General features: G+C 43.5%; 1 protein-coding gene across 1 annotated transcript in view; it reads left to right on the top strand.

The window, feature by feature from the left end:
• cps1 (carbamoyl-phosphate synthase 1, mitochondrial) overlaps positions 1 to 18,153 on the top strand; it is a 101,271-nt gene that overhangs the window by 68,981 nt on the left and 14,137 nt on the right. The window contains exons 30-34 of the mRNA XM_014173741.2: positions 5,106 to 5,213; positions 5,570 to 5,659; positions 8,436 to 8,606; positions 15,469 to 15,543; positions 15,788 to 15,886. Coding sequence (XP_014029216.2) covers positions 5,106 to 5,213; positions 5,570 to 5,659; positions 8,436 to 8,606; positions 15,469 to 15,543; positions 15,788 to 15,886 — 543 coding nt within the window. The remainder of the gene's footprint in view (positions 1 to 5,105; positions 5,214 to 5,569; positions 5,660 to 8,435; positions 8,607 to 15,468; positions 15,544 to 15,787; positions 15,887 to 18,153) is intronic.

Here is an 18,153-nt window from a genome sequence, read left to right as displayed (position 1 = left end):
CAAAGCGGTTCGACACATACAACAACACAGTTACACATGGAATAAATAAACAAACATACAGTAGGAAAATCTATATACAGCATGTGCAAATGAGGTAGGATAAGAGAGGTAAGGCAACAAATAGGCCATGGTAGCAAAGTAATTACAATATAGCAATTAAACACTGGAATGGTAGGATGTGCAGAGGATGAATGTGCGAGTTGAGATACTGGGGTGCAAAGGAGCAAGACAAATAAATACAGTATGGGGATGAGGTAGATTGGATGGGCTATTTACAGATGAGCTATGTACAGGTGCAGTGATCTGTGAGCTGCTCTGACAGCTGGTGCTTAAAGCTAGTGAGGGAGGTAAGAGTCTCCAGTTTAAGAGATTTTTGCAGTTCGTTCCAGTCATTGACCGCAGAGAACTGGAAGGAGAGGTGGCCAAAGGAAGAATTGGCTCTGGGGGTGACCAGTGAGATATACTTGCTGGAGCGCGTGCTACGGGTGGGTGCTGCTATGGTGACCAGTGAGCTGAGATAAGGTGGGGCTTTACCTAGCAGAGACTTGTAGATGACCTGGAGCCAGTAGGTTTGGCGACGAGTATGAAGCGAGGGCCAGCCAACGAGAGCATACAGGTCGCAGTGGTGGGTAGTATATGGGGCTTTGGTGACAAAACGGATGGCATTGTGATAGACTGCATCTAATTTGTTGAGTAGAGTGTTGGATGCTATTTTGTAAATGACATCGCCGAAGTCGAGGATCGGTAGGATGGTCAGTTTTACGAGGGTATGTTTGGCAGCATGAGTGAAGGATGCTTTGTTGCGAAATAGCCTCCGATTTAAGATTTAATTTTGGATTGGAGTTTAATGTGAGTCTGGAAGGAGAGTTTACAGTCTAACCAGACACCTAGGTATTTGTAGTTGTCCACATATTCTAAGTCAGAACCGTCCAGAGTAGTGATGCTGGACGGGCGGGCAGGTGCGGGCAGCGATCGGTTGAAGAGCATACATTTAGTTTTACTTGCATTTTAAGAGCAGTTGGAGGCCACGGAAGGAGAGTTGTATGGCATTGAAGCTCATCTGGAGGTTTGTTAATACAGTCTCCAACGAAGGGCCAGAGGTATACAGATTGGTGTCGACTGCGTAGAGGTGGATCAAAGAATCACCAGCAGTGAGAGCGACATCATTGATGTATACAGAGAAGAGTCGGCCCGAGAATTGAACCCTGTGGCACCCCCATAGAGACTGCCAGAGGTTCGGACAACAGGCCCTCCGATTTGACATACTGAACTCTATCGGAGAAGTAGTTGGTGAACCAAGCGAGGCAATCGTTTGAGAAACCAAGGCTGTTGAGTCTGCCAATAAAAATGTTGTGATTGACAGTCGAAAGCCTTAGCTTGTCGAAAGCCTTGTTGGCAATCACAGAGGACAGACGTTTCTTGTAGTTGGCCACCAGGTTTGCACACATCTCAGGAGGGATTTTGTCCCACTCCTCTTTGCAGATCTTCTCCAAGTCATTAAGGTTTCGAGGCTGACGTTTGGCAACTCGAACCTTCAGCTCCCTCCACAGATTTTCTATGGGATTAAGGTCTGGAGACTGGCTAGGCCACTCCAGGTTCTTAATGTGCTTCTTCTTGAGCCACTCCTTTGTTGCCTTGGCCGTGTGTTTTGGGTCATTGTCATGCTGGAATACCCATCCACGACCCATTTTCAATTCCCTGGCTGAGGGAAGGAGGTTCTCACCCAGGATTTGACGGTACATGGCCCCATCCATCGTCCCTTTGATGCGGTGAAGTTGTCCTGTCCCCTTAGCAGAAAAACACCCCCAAAGCATAATGTTTCCACTTCCATGTTTGACGGTGGGGATGGTGTTCTTGGGGTCATAGGCAGCATTCCTCCTCCTCCAAACATGCCGAGTTGAGTTGATGCCAAAGAGCTCCATTTTGGTCTCATCTGACCACAACACTTTCACCCAGTTGTCCTCTGAATCATTCAGATGTTCATTGGCAAACTTCAGACGGGCATGTATATGTGCTTTCTTGAGCAGGGGGACCTTGCGGGCGCTGCAGGATTTCAGTCCTTCACGGCATAGTGTTTTACCAATTATTTTCTTGGTCACTATGGTCCCAGCTTCCTTGAGATCATTGACAAGATCCTCCCATGTAGTTCTGGGCTGATTCCTCACCGTTCTCATGATCATTGCAACTCCACGAGGTGAGATCTTGCATGGAGCCCCAGGCCGAGGGAGATTGACAGTTCTTTTGTGTTTCTTCCATTTCCGAATAATCGAACCAACTGTTGTCACCTTCTCACCAAGCTGCTTGGCGATGGTCTTGTAGCCCATTCCAGCCTTGTGTAGGTCTACAATCTTGTCCCTGTCATCCTTGGAGAGCTCTTTGGTCTTGGCCATGGTGGAGAGTTTGGAATCTGATTAATTGATTGCTTCTGTGGACAGGTGTCTTTTATACAGGTAACAAGCTGAAATTAGGTGTGCTCCTAATCTCAGCTCATTACCTGTATAAAAGACACCTGGGAGCCAGAAATCTTTCTGATTGAGAGGGGGTCAAATACTTATTTCCCTGATTTAAAATGCAAATCATTTTATGACATTTTTGACATGCGTTTTTCTGGATTTCTTTGTTGTTATTCTGTCTCTCACTGTTCAAATAAATCTACCATTAAAATTATAGACTGATAATTTCTTTGTCTTTGGGCAAACGTACAAAATCAGCAGGGGATCAAATACTTTTTTCCCTCACTGTAAGCAGTCTGAGTTTCAAGTTTGGGAAAGATAATTTTCTCCATAAAAATTTAACATTTGCGCTTATAGTCTACTACCATGTGCACATTGCTGCGCTTATTATGTGAAGAAATAGCCTACTAGTTTAACAACATTTTAACATAAATGCTCTGATCTGTTGCGTTAGCCACATTGCATAATTTTTTTTTTCATGCTAGTGGTTGTAATAATTTGGGATCTATCGCATCCCACTACTATCCCAGACTATGTTTGGTATATTTATTTATCACACAGAATAGAATAGGTTGATTTTTATACTATGGGAGGATAATAGATTGACATAGACTAGTGCTTTTGCTGTTCGTTAGGCCTATTCATTTTGTTAGCTGACGAAAAGTAAATGTCGTCAGTTCTTCCAATATCTTCAATATGCTCCTTGGAATTGGATAAGGACATGCGCAGTTGTGTCCCCGATGTGTATGTTTTCACTTGTAGCCTGTGAGAAAGACCCAATCACGTGACGGAGAGCCATGTGAATGAGAGGCGATTCGGGTTGCGCAGCACACTCAGGGAGAAGGGCACAACGCAGCACTCCGGGCCGCAAAAGGCATGGATTTTGTTTTAGGGTGCATTATGGCCACAAAGGGTATGCCGCCGTGAAATTCGAGGCATTATCAAGTGCTTGTCAAATTGTGAATGAGAGACTATTGTTGTGTGTACAGCCTGCGTAAAAAAGAAAGCAGAGCTCTTGCCTGTCATGTGACTTTTTACAAATCATCATTAGTCTCATCATGCAGCCTTACCATGTATTGAAAATCAAAACATATAGCCCAACGTTTGTAGAACAGGTAAAGTTTACATTAATAACTCTAAATTAAGCATAAAGGAGTACCTATTTCTTTGTTAACCGCTCAAAACAGAATAGCCACGTGTGCGCACTCCCTCAAATCGTTTGGGGAAAATATCCTTTCTATTTTATTCCTTTATTTTATTCAGCTTTGTTCAATTGTATTCTTCATAATATAAAATAATGCCACGGAATTCTAAGCAAATCTTTTCTGCTAAATGAACTAGTGTCGCCCACAGCCATTTGGCATAGCTACATCAGGACCTAACATAAGGACAGCTCGTGTATGCTATTCTTTTCTTCTGAAATAAACTACATTTTCTTCATATCATGCTTTTTTAGACCTGTCTAAAATAAATAATGGATTTATTGTGAAGGTGTAGGCTATATTACATGGATTTATTAGACTTTTTAAAATGGCTTGTGTGGAAGCCAGGAGATGCTAAATATGTTTGTTAATTAACAGTCAATTACCGTGAGAGACAGTTATGTGCTTGACAATCACCAGCTGACGGAATTTTGTGACCGCCACAGCCCTATTCTGGAAGCAAAGTCAGCACAATAACTGTTCGTTGAGAGCTTCCTGAAAAAGCAGACTGCGAGCCAGGCCTAATCGCCCAACATCCCCAATGCTCTTGTGGCTGAAACAACACAGAATAAAACAATTAATAAGTCTCATTATGGTAGTGACTGCCCATTACTGCTTATCACTTGTTAACCATCATTTATTTACATTACGTTAATAAAATGTTTAAGCATACTTTTATAATATATGCCATTTAGCAGTCACTTTTATCCAAAGCGACTTAGTCATGCCTGCATACATTTATACATTAGTTATACATGTCTGACTTCATGTATTTTCAGGTAAAGATACCTCCCTCTCGGTTGTCAATAGTTACCACAGCCACATAGTCATAAAGCCTGCATATTTCTACAATTTATCTCCTTAAAGTGTGATTTTTAAACCTAACCCTGCTTACCTTATGCCTAACCCCAACTTTAAATTAACAACAAAAAGCAATTTTTACGATATGGACAATTTTAACTTTGTGGTTGTGGTAACTAGTGGAAACCCTCCCTCTCTGTGACTGCCCCACACAGACCAGACAAGTAAGCGTGCAATGGATTGCAGTTAATTACCACATTTTTTGTGCTAAACTATGTAGATATTGGCCTGTTGGAACCTACAACTCCCTACTACATTGCACAGTTCGGGCTTGATCTGAGTTCTGTCTAGAGAAACTGTGCATTGATCTCACAGAAACCCCCCCTGAACAAATTATAATTCAAATAATGGAACCAACGTTGATCAATTAGTTGTTTAAAAAACAGAAAATAATCATTTATGTTAATTGATCAGCACTAGTTATAACCTCTTCTCAGGTGCTGTGCCATGCTATAACATGTTAACCTCTTCTCATGTGCTGTGCCATGCTATAACATGTTAACCTCTTCTCAGGTGCTGTGCCATGCTATAACATGTTAACCTCTTCTCAGGTGCTGTGCCATGCTATAACATGTTAACCTCTTCTCAGGTGCTGTGCCATGCTATAACGGAGCATGTGGAGGATGCTGGGGTCCACTCTGGAGATGCCACCCTCATGCTACCTACCCAGAGCATCAGCCAGGGGGCCCTAGAGAAGGTGTGTGTGTGTGTGTGTGTGTGTGTGTGTGTGTGTGTGTGTGTGTGCATGCTGTTTTTTTTACCCACCTACTAGGGGCTGACTCACTCAAAACATGTCTCACATCCATCGTGAAAGTGTGCATCGTTATGAAAAGTTTCCACATTTTATTTGTTAGACAGTTAGTCTGTTGGCCTGCCTATATTTAGGATCACTGACTCCTGACAGGGAATTCATTATTAGGCTGTGGTTTATATTTATTTTTCACTACTGTAATCTATTGCCCAGGCTGTGAATATGTAAATAATTTATACTGAGTTATAGGTTCGTCTTTGATGGAAGCTTCATATTTTGTATTTGTCCTCCATTACTCTCAGGTGAAGACTGCCACACGGAAAATTGCTAAGGCGTTTGAGATCTCTGGTCCGTTCAATACTCAGTTCCTAGTGAAAGGCAACGATGTCATGGTAAGTGTGTGTGTGTGTGTGTGAGACGCATGACGGAATACGTTAGAGAAAGCTACAAATGATCACTTGACGTTTTCACAGTCGTAAAAAAAAATAAGCAATTTGGTCATGAATTGAAATACAGAATCTCGGTGTGGTGTGGTCACAGTGAATTCCAAAGATGAAAAGATGGATACAGTGCCTTCAGAAAGTATTCATACCCCATGACTTAATCCACATTTTGTTGTTAACAGCCTGAATTCTCAGCCATCTACACACAATACCCAATAATGACAAAGTTAAAACATGTTTTTAGAAATGTTTGATAATTTATTGAAAATTAAATACAGAATCATGTCATTTACGTAAGTATTCACACCCCTCAGTCAATACATGTTAGAATCACCTTTGGCAGCTATCTTTCTGGGTAAGTCTGTTAAGAGCTTTGCACACCTGGATTGTACAATATTTGCAAATTTTTCTTTTAAAATTTCTTCAAGCTCTGTCAAGTTGATTGTTGATCATTGCTAGACAGCCATTTTCAAGTCTTGCCATAGATTTTCAAACCGATTTAAGTCAAAACTGTAACTAGGCCACTCAGGAACATTCAATGTCAAGCAATTCCAGTGTATATTTGGCCTTGTGTTTTAGGTTATTGTCCTGCTGAAAGGTGAATTTGTCTCCCAGTGTCTGTTGGAAAGCAGACTGAACCAGGTTTTCCTCTAGAATGTTGCCTGTACTTAGCTCTATTCTGTTTCTTTTTATCCTTAAACTCCCTAGTCCTTGCCGATGACAAGCATACCCATAACATGATGCAGCACCACCATGCTTGAAAATATGGTGGTACTCAAATATGTGTTGTTTGATTTGGACCAAACATAAGGCTTTGTATTCAGGACATAAAATGCATTTCTTTGACAGATTTTTTGCCTTATTGCAAACAGGATGCATGTTTTGGAATATTTGTATTCTGTACAGGCATCCTTCTTTTCACTCTGTCATTTAGGTTAGTACTGTGGAGTAACTACAACGTGGTTGATCCATCCTCAGTTTTCTCCTCTCACAGCCATTGAACTCTGTAACTGTTTTAAAGTCACCTTAAGCCTCATGGTTAAATCCCTGAGCGGTTTCCTTCCTCTCTGGCAACTGAGTTGGGAAGTACGCCTGTATCTTTGTAGTGCCTGGGTGTATTGATGCACAATCCAAAGGGTAATTTGTAACTTCACCATGATCAAACCAAATTCAATGTCTGCATTGGAAAACCTCCCTGGTTTTTGTGGTTGAATCTCTGTTTGAAATTCACTGCTCGAATGAGGGACCTTACAGATAATTGTATTGTTGGGTAAAGAGATGAGGTAGTCATTCAAAAATCATGTTCAACACTATTATTGCCATGCAATTTATTATGTGACTTGTTAATCACATTTTTACTCTGAACTTATTTAGGCTTTCCGTAAGAAAGAGGTTGAATACTTAAGACTCAATACATTTCAGCTTATTTCATTGGTACAAATGTCAAAAAGTTTGGTGGTTGGCGTGGCAGAGGTCATGGCAATGAGCGAAGTCTAAATTTTAGAGGTTTCATCTTGCTAATGTAGATTTTTTTGTTGTTGCATTTTTAAGCCAATTTCCTGCAATTTACACATTTCACCATGGAGCTGAGAAACAATGTTGTAATTTTGAAGCACATTTCCTGTTAGTTGCCATGGAGCTGAGAGAACTTTGAAGTTTTAAGCTAGTTTCCTGCAATTCTGTGTGTTTTGACATAGCTAATGTTGTGTTATTTTGCTCAAATATAATAACAAAATTAAAACTATTGTTCAACATAAAATAATAGTAATTTAGCAGACACCCTTACCCAGAGCAACTTACAGGAGCAATTAGTGTCTTGGTCAAGGGCACATCGACAGTTTTGTTTACCTAGTCGGCTTGAGAATTTGAACCAGCGACGTTTCGGTTACTGGCCCAGCACTCTTAACCGCTCTTAACCACAAATTCCATTGCTTTATGGGTTTTCAATTCTCCTTGACTGTCTAGCTTTTATTTTGGTTAGCAGAGATTATATTATTAAAAAAATAAATAGGTCCATTATCTTTTCTAAAAACCTGTTTTCGCTTTGTCATTATGGGGTATGGGGTGTAGATTGATAAGGATTTAATCAATTAGAATAAGGCTGTAACGTAACAATGTGGATAAAGTCAGGGGGTCTGAATACTTTCTGAATGCACTGTATTTGGTTTACACTAAAAGCCTTTTTCCATCCCAAAAATGATTTATTTATGTATTTTATTTTTTACACTGTTTGGATTTAGGCGACTTGGAAAAAAAGCTTAGGCGGATTAAAATGGCAGAAGAATCCCAGATTGGAATCATAGTTTCTTTTTTGAAATGTTATTTTAAGCATTCGATAAACATGTGAAAGCAACAAAAATAAAACATTAAGACGAGAGGTGACGTAATACTCTTTTCATAGTGCACTATAGCAGTTTTTCCCAAACTCTGTCCTGGGGCCCCTGCTGGGTGCACATTTGGGGTTTTACCCTAGCACTACACAGTTGATTCAAATAATCAAAGCTTGATGATTTGGTTATTTGAATCACACTATGTAGTGCACTACATAGTGTGGAAATGGTTAGTTTAAAGGACACATCATTCAATTAATCAAATTGAGCCTTTGTTACAGTTGCCACTAAGTGCTTAACGGTAATAGTAACTCCTCCCATCCTCCTCCAACTGTACTGGGTTAGAATGAAAATGTCAGCAAGTGATAATTAATGTGTGTGTTCCTCCCTGCCAGGTGATAGAGTGTAACCTGCGAGCATCCCGCTCCTTCCCCTTTGTGTCTAAGACCATCGGAGTGGACTTCATTAGTGTGGCTACACGGGTCATGGTGGGTGAACCCCAGGATGAGGCTGCCCTGCCCTCTCTGGAGAACCCCATCATCCCTGTTGACTATGTGGGAATCAAGGTGAGGCTCTCTGACTACAGGGCTCTGTCCCAATATCCACACTAGCACACTACTTAGAATGAAGCAATACATCTTTTTTGTTGTTGCTATAATAAGTGTCTTACTATGCAATAGACTAAAGAGTAGCAGAGGGACCCTGATTAAAAGTGGTAATAGCACCAACCTGTAAGGGCTGTCTTCAGGAATGGACCAAAATGCAGCGGAGTTAGTATTCATCTTTCAATTTAATTAGAAAGAACACTATAACAAACAAAACAAGGAAACTGACAGCCAACAGTCCTGTCAGGTGCAAACACACTAAACAAGAAACAATTACCCACAAACCCCAGTGACAAACAACTCCTACATATGTGACTCCCAATCAGGAACAACGATTCCCAGCTGTTCCTGATCAGGAGTCACAAGACACACAGACTGCCACGTCCTGACCCCCAAACTACTACACCAGCTCCATCTGCTGGTCAGGACGTGACAGTACCCCCCCCTCAAGGTGCAGACCCCGGAATGCACCTAACCACAAGAACAAAAAACCACCAACAAACAAAATCCCCAACAAAACCCTAAAACAGTAACCCTAAACAATAAGGGAGGGAAGGGAGGGTGGCTGCCGTCAACGACGGCACTGTGCTACACCCTCCCTCCCCAACCCACCTATCCTGGAGGCGGCTCAAGCTCTGGCCGTTCCAGGCAGTCTGGGCAGTCTGGCAGCTCGGGGCAGTCTGGGCAGTCTGGCAGCTCGGGGCAGTCTGGCAGCTCGGGGCAGTCTGGCAGCTCGGGGCAGTCCGGCAGCTCGGGGCAGTCCGGCAGCTCGGGGCAGTCCGGCCACTCCGGCAGCTCGGGGCAGTCGGGGCAGTCCGGCAGCTCGGGGCAGTCCGGCCACTCCGGCAGCTCGGGGCAGTCCGGCCACTCCGGCAGCTCGGGGCAGTCCGGCCACTCCGGCAGCTCGGGGCAGTCCGGCCACTCCGGCAGCTCGGGGCAGTCCGGCCACTCCGGCAGCTCGGGGCAGTCCGGCCACTCCGGCAGCTCGGGGCAGTCCGGCCACTCCGGCAGCTCGGGGCAGTCCGGCCACTCCGGCAGCTCGGGGCAGTCCGGCCACTCCGGCAGCTCGGGGCAGTCCGGCCACTCCGGCAGCTCGGGGCAGTCCGGCCACTCCGGCAGCTCGGGGCAGTCCGGCCACTCCGGCAGCTCGGGGCAGTCCGGCCACTCCGGCAGCTCGGGGCAGTCCGGCCACTCCGGCAGCTCGGGGCAGTCTGGCCACTCCGGCAGTTCGGCGCAGTCTGACCTCTCTGGCGACTGTTGACTGGCGGGCAGCTCTGACGACGACTGTTGACTGGCGGGCAGCTCTGACGACGACTGTTGACTGGCGGGCAGCTCTGACGACGACTGTTGACTGGCGGGCAGCTCTGACGACGACTGTTGACTGGCGGGCAGCTCTGACGACGACTGTTGACTGGCGGGCAGCTCTGACGACGACTGTTGACTGGCGGGCAGCTCTGACGACGACTGTTGACTGGCGGGCAGCTCTGACGACGACTGTTGACTGGCGGGCAGCTCTGACGACGACTGTTGACTGGCGGGCAGCTCTGACGACGACTGTTGACTGGCGAGGCTGGGTTGACACACTAGACTCCTGGTGCGTGGTGCTGGTACTGGGCGTACCAGATTGCGAACACGCACCTCCATGCTAGTGCGGGGAGCTGGCCTGGGGCTCCATTCTTGCCCCGCAAAACTCCCCTTGTGCCCCCCCCTAAACATTTCTTGGGGGTGCCTCCCGGTCTCCCTTACCTCGCCAGCCTTCTTCCGCTGCTTGGTCCTTTGTTGGTGGGTAATTCTGTAAGGGCTGTCTTCAGGAATGGACCAAAATGCAGCGGAGTTAGTATTCATCTTTCAATTTAATTAGAAAGAACACTATAACAAACAAAACAAGGAAACTGACAGCCAACAGTCCTGTCAGGTGCAAACACACTAAACAAGAAACAATTATCCACAAACCCCAGTGACAAACAACTCCTACATATGTGACTCCCAATCAGGAACAACGATTCCCAGCTGTTCCTGATCAGGAGTCACAAGACACACACCAGACTGCCACGTCCTGACCCCCAAACTACTACACCAGCTCCATCTGCTGGTCAGGACGTGACACAACCTCTCCTATTGCCATTTTCACCTATTATACCGTCCATAATAGTCTTAATAATGACTATGTCTTCTGTGGCCTGGGCTGCAGTAAACTGCAGGGGGACTATTGTACTGCTTTAGGCATGGTAGAACAGTCCCGGCCCACACAGGGAGGAGGGTGATATATGTACAATAAGTATGATTAGCCATATGAAGCCTATTATTTAGGCCCTGTGTTTTGGTTAATCATGTCACATGACCTGGAGTTGAACCTTTATTTATCGAGATTTTTCACCAAACAATCTCATTTTCTTTTCATGACAATTGCTTTTATTTTTGGTCTAATTCTAATTCCGGGAAAAGGCTTAAAATAAAAGTTTAAATCCAGGTCATGTGACAACCTAAACACAGGGACACTCGCTCCCGAGTGGTGCAGCGTTCTAAGGTACTGCATCTCAGTGCAAGAGGCGTCACTACAGTCCCCGGTTCGAATCCAGCCTGTATCACATCTGGCTGTGATTGGAAATACTTATTTCTCTCATTAAAATGCAAATTAATTCATAAAATTTTTGACATGTGTTTTTCTGGATTTTTTTGTTGTTATTCTGTCTCTCACTGTTCAAATAAACCTACCATTAAAATTATAGACTGATCATTTCTTTGTCAGTGGGCAAACGTACAAAATTAGCAGGGGATCAAATACTTTTTTCCCTCACTGTAGATGACGCTCACCTGACACACTTGTGTGTTTCCTTCATGTGGAGGAAATGCTATAACCACCCCTCAAACACATCTAGCTAAGTGGATGTGTCACTATTGTCTAGACATGTACTCTTACTCGTATACATGGATGAACGCTTCACGGGAGACTGGAACCATTTAACTCAGCTTTGTGTCAAGTCACTCCGGTTTACACTGACTGTGGCGTGTGCAGAAAGTAGCCCATCACTTTATCCTACTGATCTGTCGATAGCGCCTGCTAAATTCAGGGCATCAAATGTTGTTGAGAAAAGTAGCGAAACGTTTGTTGTTCTCGATGGCTAACGTTATATCTTTCAAAAACGGCGAGGTAGAAAGGGCTGTCAACACATTCTGAACAGCTCACATTATAGACAGAAGCGTGCTACATCACAGTTCAATCCAAACTCATCTCCCGGGATGTCCAGACCATACATTATCTCAGCCAATCATGGCTAGTGGGAAGGTTCCTGTTAATTTCCATGGCTAAACCAACTAGGCTTGTAATTTAAAATGTTTATTAGTATTTATGGATGGAATACAAGTTTGTTATTAAGGCACATGAAAGTTCACATGTTCCAGAAGGCATTTCTGCCCCAAAAAATGCTTTTTGATAAAAAATAAATATTTACATTTAAATGCTGTTCCTGTGACATACGCCTAGTTTCCTGAAACGAGTCACACATTGCTCAATTTAATGTAATATTTTGTGACCTGTGTCTTTTAACCAAAATATCACAGATGAGACGACAATGTTCAGCTGCCCCTTTAACATTACCGTTGTCATAACTCTCTCTCCTTGATGAGGATCAAAGGTGCCACATCAGCTTGGCACATGGCTGACAGATAGGGGGGGGCTGGATTTATGACTTTACAGCCGACCATAAATAGTTTGCAGAAACTTTATCTTTCTTGCCCTGCAGTATTGGAGGACTGAAACTCCTTTGTTACAGAGAGTGTGGCTGACCTAAAAACTCTAACATCAAAAGATTGGACATTGGAACATTGTTTCTGAAATCCGAATGGTTGATGGGGACTTAAAGAATAATCCTGTCACGTTGTTTATCATTGTGTGATGTCATTAAGGATGGTATATCAAGGTAACGGTAACTCTGAAAGTGTACGCTTTCTATGTGTCAGGTTTACATCTAAATGTTGTAAAGATTATATGATTAAATATGAGAATACTTTTGTGAAGACAGCAATGTGATTTTAGCCCTCTAAATGAGTTTTTTTTTTATATATATAAACTTGTGCCCAGTCAGTAGCCACGCCAAGGTGAGCACAGAGTTCAGAATGTCCCTTTGGCCAGAGTGCTTAAAAGGACTCGCTAAGAATTAACATACAGACCAGAACGTGTGGAGAGGTGGCTACACGTTGAAATGGTTAGAAACGTTGTACTGACGCCAGACTGCGTGGAGCTGTGGCTACACGGCTGAAAATGGTTTAAACTCTACAGACCAGCCGACGTACAGCGCGAGCTCACCGTTACGAAATGGTTAGAAACGTTGTACTGACACCAATGGAAAGGCGGAGCGAGCTGAATGTTCTGGTCTAGTCTACCTACTTCACTCGTGTTGAAAGTTTCTAACCATTTCGTAAAGTTCAGCTCGCACTGTACGTTGGCTGGTCTGTAGAGTTTAAACCATTATCAGCGAACACTCCAAGACCAGAGAAGCTCTACAACTAAGAAGGACATTGTGACCTCTGGTAGACAACCAGAGCCTTATATTGCGTAAATATATATTGCATTTCTAATCTGAATGAGCGATGGTTAGGGGGCTAAGTATTCTGGTTACTGTGACCGTAGTTTCCAAATGTATGTACGATAAGTTGTCTCTCTCTCACTTTATCTTTCCCCACCGCCTTTCCATTGTGTAACGAGCTGTCATATCGTGTCAGTCCACTAGGGACTTTTATCTCATGTAAGTGTGTATGGTATTCTGTGTTATTATTTAGTTAATAAATAAATTATTAAATCAATTTGTGTGGTACTGAATATTCAAAAGGGCTAGGGTTCTTGTGCATCCACGGATTATGCGACATTCAGAATAAGACTGATGAGGTAATAATTAATAATCGACTATTATTGTTGTAAGAGATATACAGATATCTTTAGAGTTTAAGTCGGGAGATAGTAACTCGTTAAACAACTTTTCCCGTGGTGCCCCAAATTCCTAATGAGTTAATTGTTACATGATTAATTTAATCGAGTAACAATTAAACATAGTTAGTTTGATTCAATAAATAACAGTTATCAGATTAATGATAGTCACGACACCGTGGTCACTGTGCCTTTGAGAATCTTGACTAGTAGAGGCCGACGACATCTCTTCGATAGCAGTGGAAGCAAACTCAAACATTTAAAAACAACCTAACTTGTTAACAAAACAATGTAAATAGCCAAGAAACCCAAGGATAAAGTCTAACTTTAGAATACTGAACAAAAATATCAACACAACATGTAAAGTGTTGGTCCCATGTTTCATGAACTGAAATAAAAAATCCCAGACATTTTGATATTGACTCTTTATGAAATGCTCGCACTGTAAAGCCCTGAGACTGACCACCCGCCAACGTGGCTGGTGAATTAGACATTCTTACCCGCCAGTGGCAAAAATATACCCGCATTTGGCGAGTCTTAATTTTAGGCCCTGGTTATGGCAGTGACTAACTAAACTGTTACTGGTAGATTGAAATGTGTGCGTGTGGAGTCAGCCAGCCAGCTGGTGCTTGAACGCTGTTTTCTCCCAAAGTAATTTCCTGTTGTAATTACAAAGGAGAGGCAGCACAATAGCTGTGGTTGGGAGGAGGGAGGGGGCAATGGGCCAGGTATAATCCCTGTCTCCTCTCCTCTCTGTAACTTCTCAATATCCAGGCTTGTGTAGAAGAGAATATTAAACAGTAGTGAATAGTCTAGTCTGCTGTCTATACGTGAGCCAAGCTCTAACTTCTTACATTTACTTCAGAGTTGAGGGTATGACAGTTCTGTGTCGCTCTCTCTAACACTTTCCTCTCTCTCTCTCTCTCTCTCTCTCTCTCTCTCTCTCTCTCTCTCTCTCTGTCTCTGTCTCTGTCTGTCTCTCTATCTCTCTATCTCTCTCTGTCTCTCTCTCTCTCTGTCTCTCTCTCTCTCTGTCTCTCTCTCTCTCTCTGTCTCTCTCTCTCTCTCTCTCTCTCTCTCTCTCTCTCTCTCTCTCTCTCTCTCTCTCTCTCTCTCTGTCTCTGTCTGTCTCTGTCTCTCTCTCTCTGTCTGTCTCTGTCTCTCTCTCTCTCTCTCTGTCTCTCTCTCTGTCTTTCTGTCTCTCTTTTTGGTGCAATCACTACAAAGATTGAGCAGCCGTAACTTTGAATACCCATAAGTTGTCTCCGACACTGGTTGAGAGGGAATACCCTCTTGGCCAAGTGGTAAAGATGTTGGCATCCCGAGCGGGAGACCGGGTTTAGATCCCAGCCATGACATGTACAACATGGTTGATCCGGGGGTTTGAGAGATTTTCTACCTCTAGATGGCAGCCTTGTCACAAAACCTGTTTGATTTGAAGCACTAGTCCTGATGCTCCATTTCCTCTCGGTTGTTGAGTGTAGCAAATAAGTGTGATTGAATTTCCAACCAAAGCAACATTTCTTACTCACAGGTAATCCCATGTCTTTTTATCAATAGCTTTCTGTGATACATCCTTTAACACCATTAAAAAGGTATTATAATGCTGATATAAGGATTTGAATCACCAGAACATGTGATTGCAGAAGAAAAGTTTGCAGTGCTTTTTTCAGTAATGCCTATACTTTAGGTTACACTAAACACATTTGAGACCTTTCCATCCATTCCATTCTTCCAGCCACAATATAGGGTGAAGTTGCCTCTAGACACTGATCTTGGGTCAGTTTAGCATTTCCCACCACTAATGGTTAAGATTAGGGTTGGGGGAGGTCTCCACCACTAAGCTCGACAGGTTAAAATACCAAAATGGTCTGTCTGTTTGTATCTTCTCTGTGATAGGCTCCTATGTTCTCCTGGCCTCGCCTTCGTGATGCCGACCCAGTCCTGCGCTGTGAAATGGCTTCCACAGGAGAGGTGTGCATGCGCACACACACACAAACAACCTTGTATAAACAAACACACACATATATATAGGCACTTGCACGCATACACATACATTACACAGACACACACACAGATTACACATGTACACGCACACACACACACACACACACACACACACACACACACACACATATATATATATATATATATATATATATATATATATATATATATATAATACACACTTAACAGGTGTCTGTCTGTCTCCTTGCAGGTGGCTTGTTTTGGACCAAATATCTACTCTGCCTTCCTCAAGGCTATGCTATCCACTGGCTTCAAGCTGCCAACAAAAGGCATCCTCATTGGGATCCAGGTATGTGTGTGTGTGTGGTTCAAGAGAGTACACATCAGGGTTAACAAGCCTCCGTCCACTGACACTTCCCTTTTTCAAACACTCTCAAATTATTCAATCCACAATTGTCAGGATTTTTTTTGTTCTTCCCAAGTCTCTTTCCAAAGTGCTTTGCTCTGTAAAAAGCTGTTTTCAGGTACATTTCAGATACTAAAACAGAGTAGACAAAAGCGGTTAAAAAGAAGTGCGTCCCAAATGACACCCTATTCCTTATATAGTGCACTACTTTTGACCAGAGCCCTATTAGCCTTGTCAAAAGAAGTGCACCATATATGAAATAGGTTGCCATGTGGGACGCAGTTTTAAAAGGTTGCTGTTTCTCATATGTGTGTCAGAAACAGCCATGCGTGTGCAGCTAGTAAGATTAATGTAGTGTTCATGTGTAATATGTAGCTAGCGCTCCTCAACGAGCCAGTCAGTGGGGTTATGAATGAGTGCCTCAGGCCTGCTCCTAGCTAGCCACACTAAAGCTGAATAGCAGGATCTGTAAAAGGCTGATGCATTCATATCATAAATGATCATCGATCCAAGGACTGGTCTCCCATGGCTGCGACAGCAGTTCTGATGGAAAGTTAAGTGTGTGTGTGTATGTCTGTGCCTGTGTGTACATCAGATACTTACTTACATAGAGGTATTTTATTGAGAGAGGAAGGTCTTGTTTATAAAGTCTTCTGTGTCTATGTTTTCATCGGGTAGAGAGAGAGATGGATAAACAGGGCATTATGAGCTCTCTGTAGAGTCCCCACATCCTCCTCTCTTCCTTCGCCCTCCCTCTCGCCCCCTCTACATCTTCCCCCCTCTACATCTTCCCCCCCTCTCTCTTCCCCTGTCTTTCTTCCCCTGTTTCTCCCTCCTCTCCTTTCACTCTCCTTCTCTTTTCCCTCTCTCCCTCCTCCCCTCGCTTACCCCTCCCCCTGTCCTCTCTCTCTTCCTCCCTGTCTCCTCCCTCTCTCTGGTGACACTCTTCTTCTCTCCATCTCTTTCTCCCTCCTTTCCTTTCACTCTCTCCTTCTCTTTTCCCTCCCTTTCTTCCTCCTCCTTTCTCTTCCCCTCTCCCCCTCTCCTCTCACTCGTTCTCCCTGTCTCTGGTGACAGACTGTCTGTGTGTGAGGAAGTCCTTTGAGGGCCAGATGAAAGTTGACAGTGGTTATTTCTCATCATGGCATTCAGCTCCACATGTCACAAGTGCTCAGTGCAGGTCTGATGGAAGAATATGTCTAGCACTATGAAGGCCTAGTACCTAGTAATGGGGGAAGAAAATCCATACAGTTACATATCAAGATATTATTTTTGACGATATATCGTATAGTTTTGACTATCGCAATATAATTTTTGCTCTAGTTGGCTGTACCTGCACCAAAACAGTATTTTCTTCATAGCTTGTTCCCCATCTTCTTTTTAAATAGGGAGCCAATTTGTTTTCAGTACTTTTATTTCCATGACTGATCAACATTTTTCTCATGGCTCTCTCTTGTACCTCTGCAGCAGACATGGTGAGCAGTATGTTTAGAACAGCGAATCGCACTAAAATCACAGTTTTCAATCACAATATAGAATTGTGAGAATAACAATACATATCGTATCAGCACCAAAGTATGGTGATAATATCATATCGTGAGGTCCCTGGCAATTCCCGGTGGTACTAGTACTCCAGGAAGCCTTGGTGCTGCTTAAAGATCTGACAATACCAATGTCATGTCCCATCCTTTTATCCTCCTCGCCACTGTGGAACTTACTGGTGTCCAAATGACCACTGGATTCTCTTCACCCACCCGGAGAGCAGGGTTTCCAATAGGAGAATTTGGGGCCAGACAAGTGGCCAGGAAGAGATTAATTTATCGGACAGTTGAGAAATGGACCAGACATCCATATGCGTTTGGTGCGTAACCCATTATTGTGTCTACCCACGCAGCCAACGGCATCAATAAACCAGGGATATTACTTTCCTAAAACAATAATTGTCCACCTCACAGTTCAACTGTCGGAGATTTGAGCACTAAATGCATCAGCACATTGCATGCATAGGCCTATAGGCTTAGTGATCCACTATAGTCAGGGTTAGAAATTAACACCCGCCAAATTGGGTATATTTTGACATTGGCGGGTAAGAATGTCTATTTCACCAGCCACGTTGGCGGGTGGTCACACAGAGCAAGGCCACATGTAGAGGTTTGGTCGAATTGACTAGAAAGGCTACTAAAGTGTGACTTTATTGGGACAGTAAATCA

Source organism: Salmo salar, chromosome ssa25 (assembly GCF_905237065.1).
Source record: "Salmo salar chromosome ssa25, Ssal_v3.1, whole genome shotgun sequence".
Lineage (NCBI taxonomy): Eukaryota > Metazoa > Chordata > Actinopteri > Salmoniformes > Salmonidae > Salmo > Salmo salar.
Note: the sequence above shows the minus strand (reverse complement) of the source record. Positions and strands in the feature narration are given on the sequence as shown.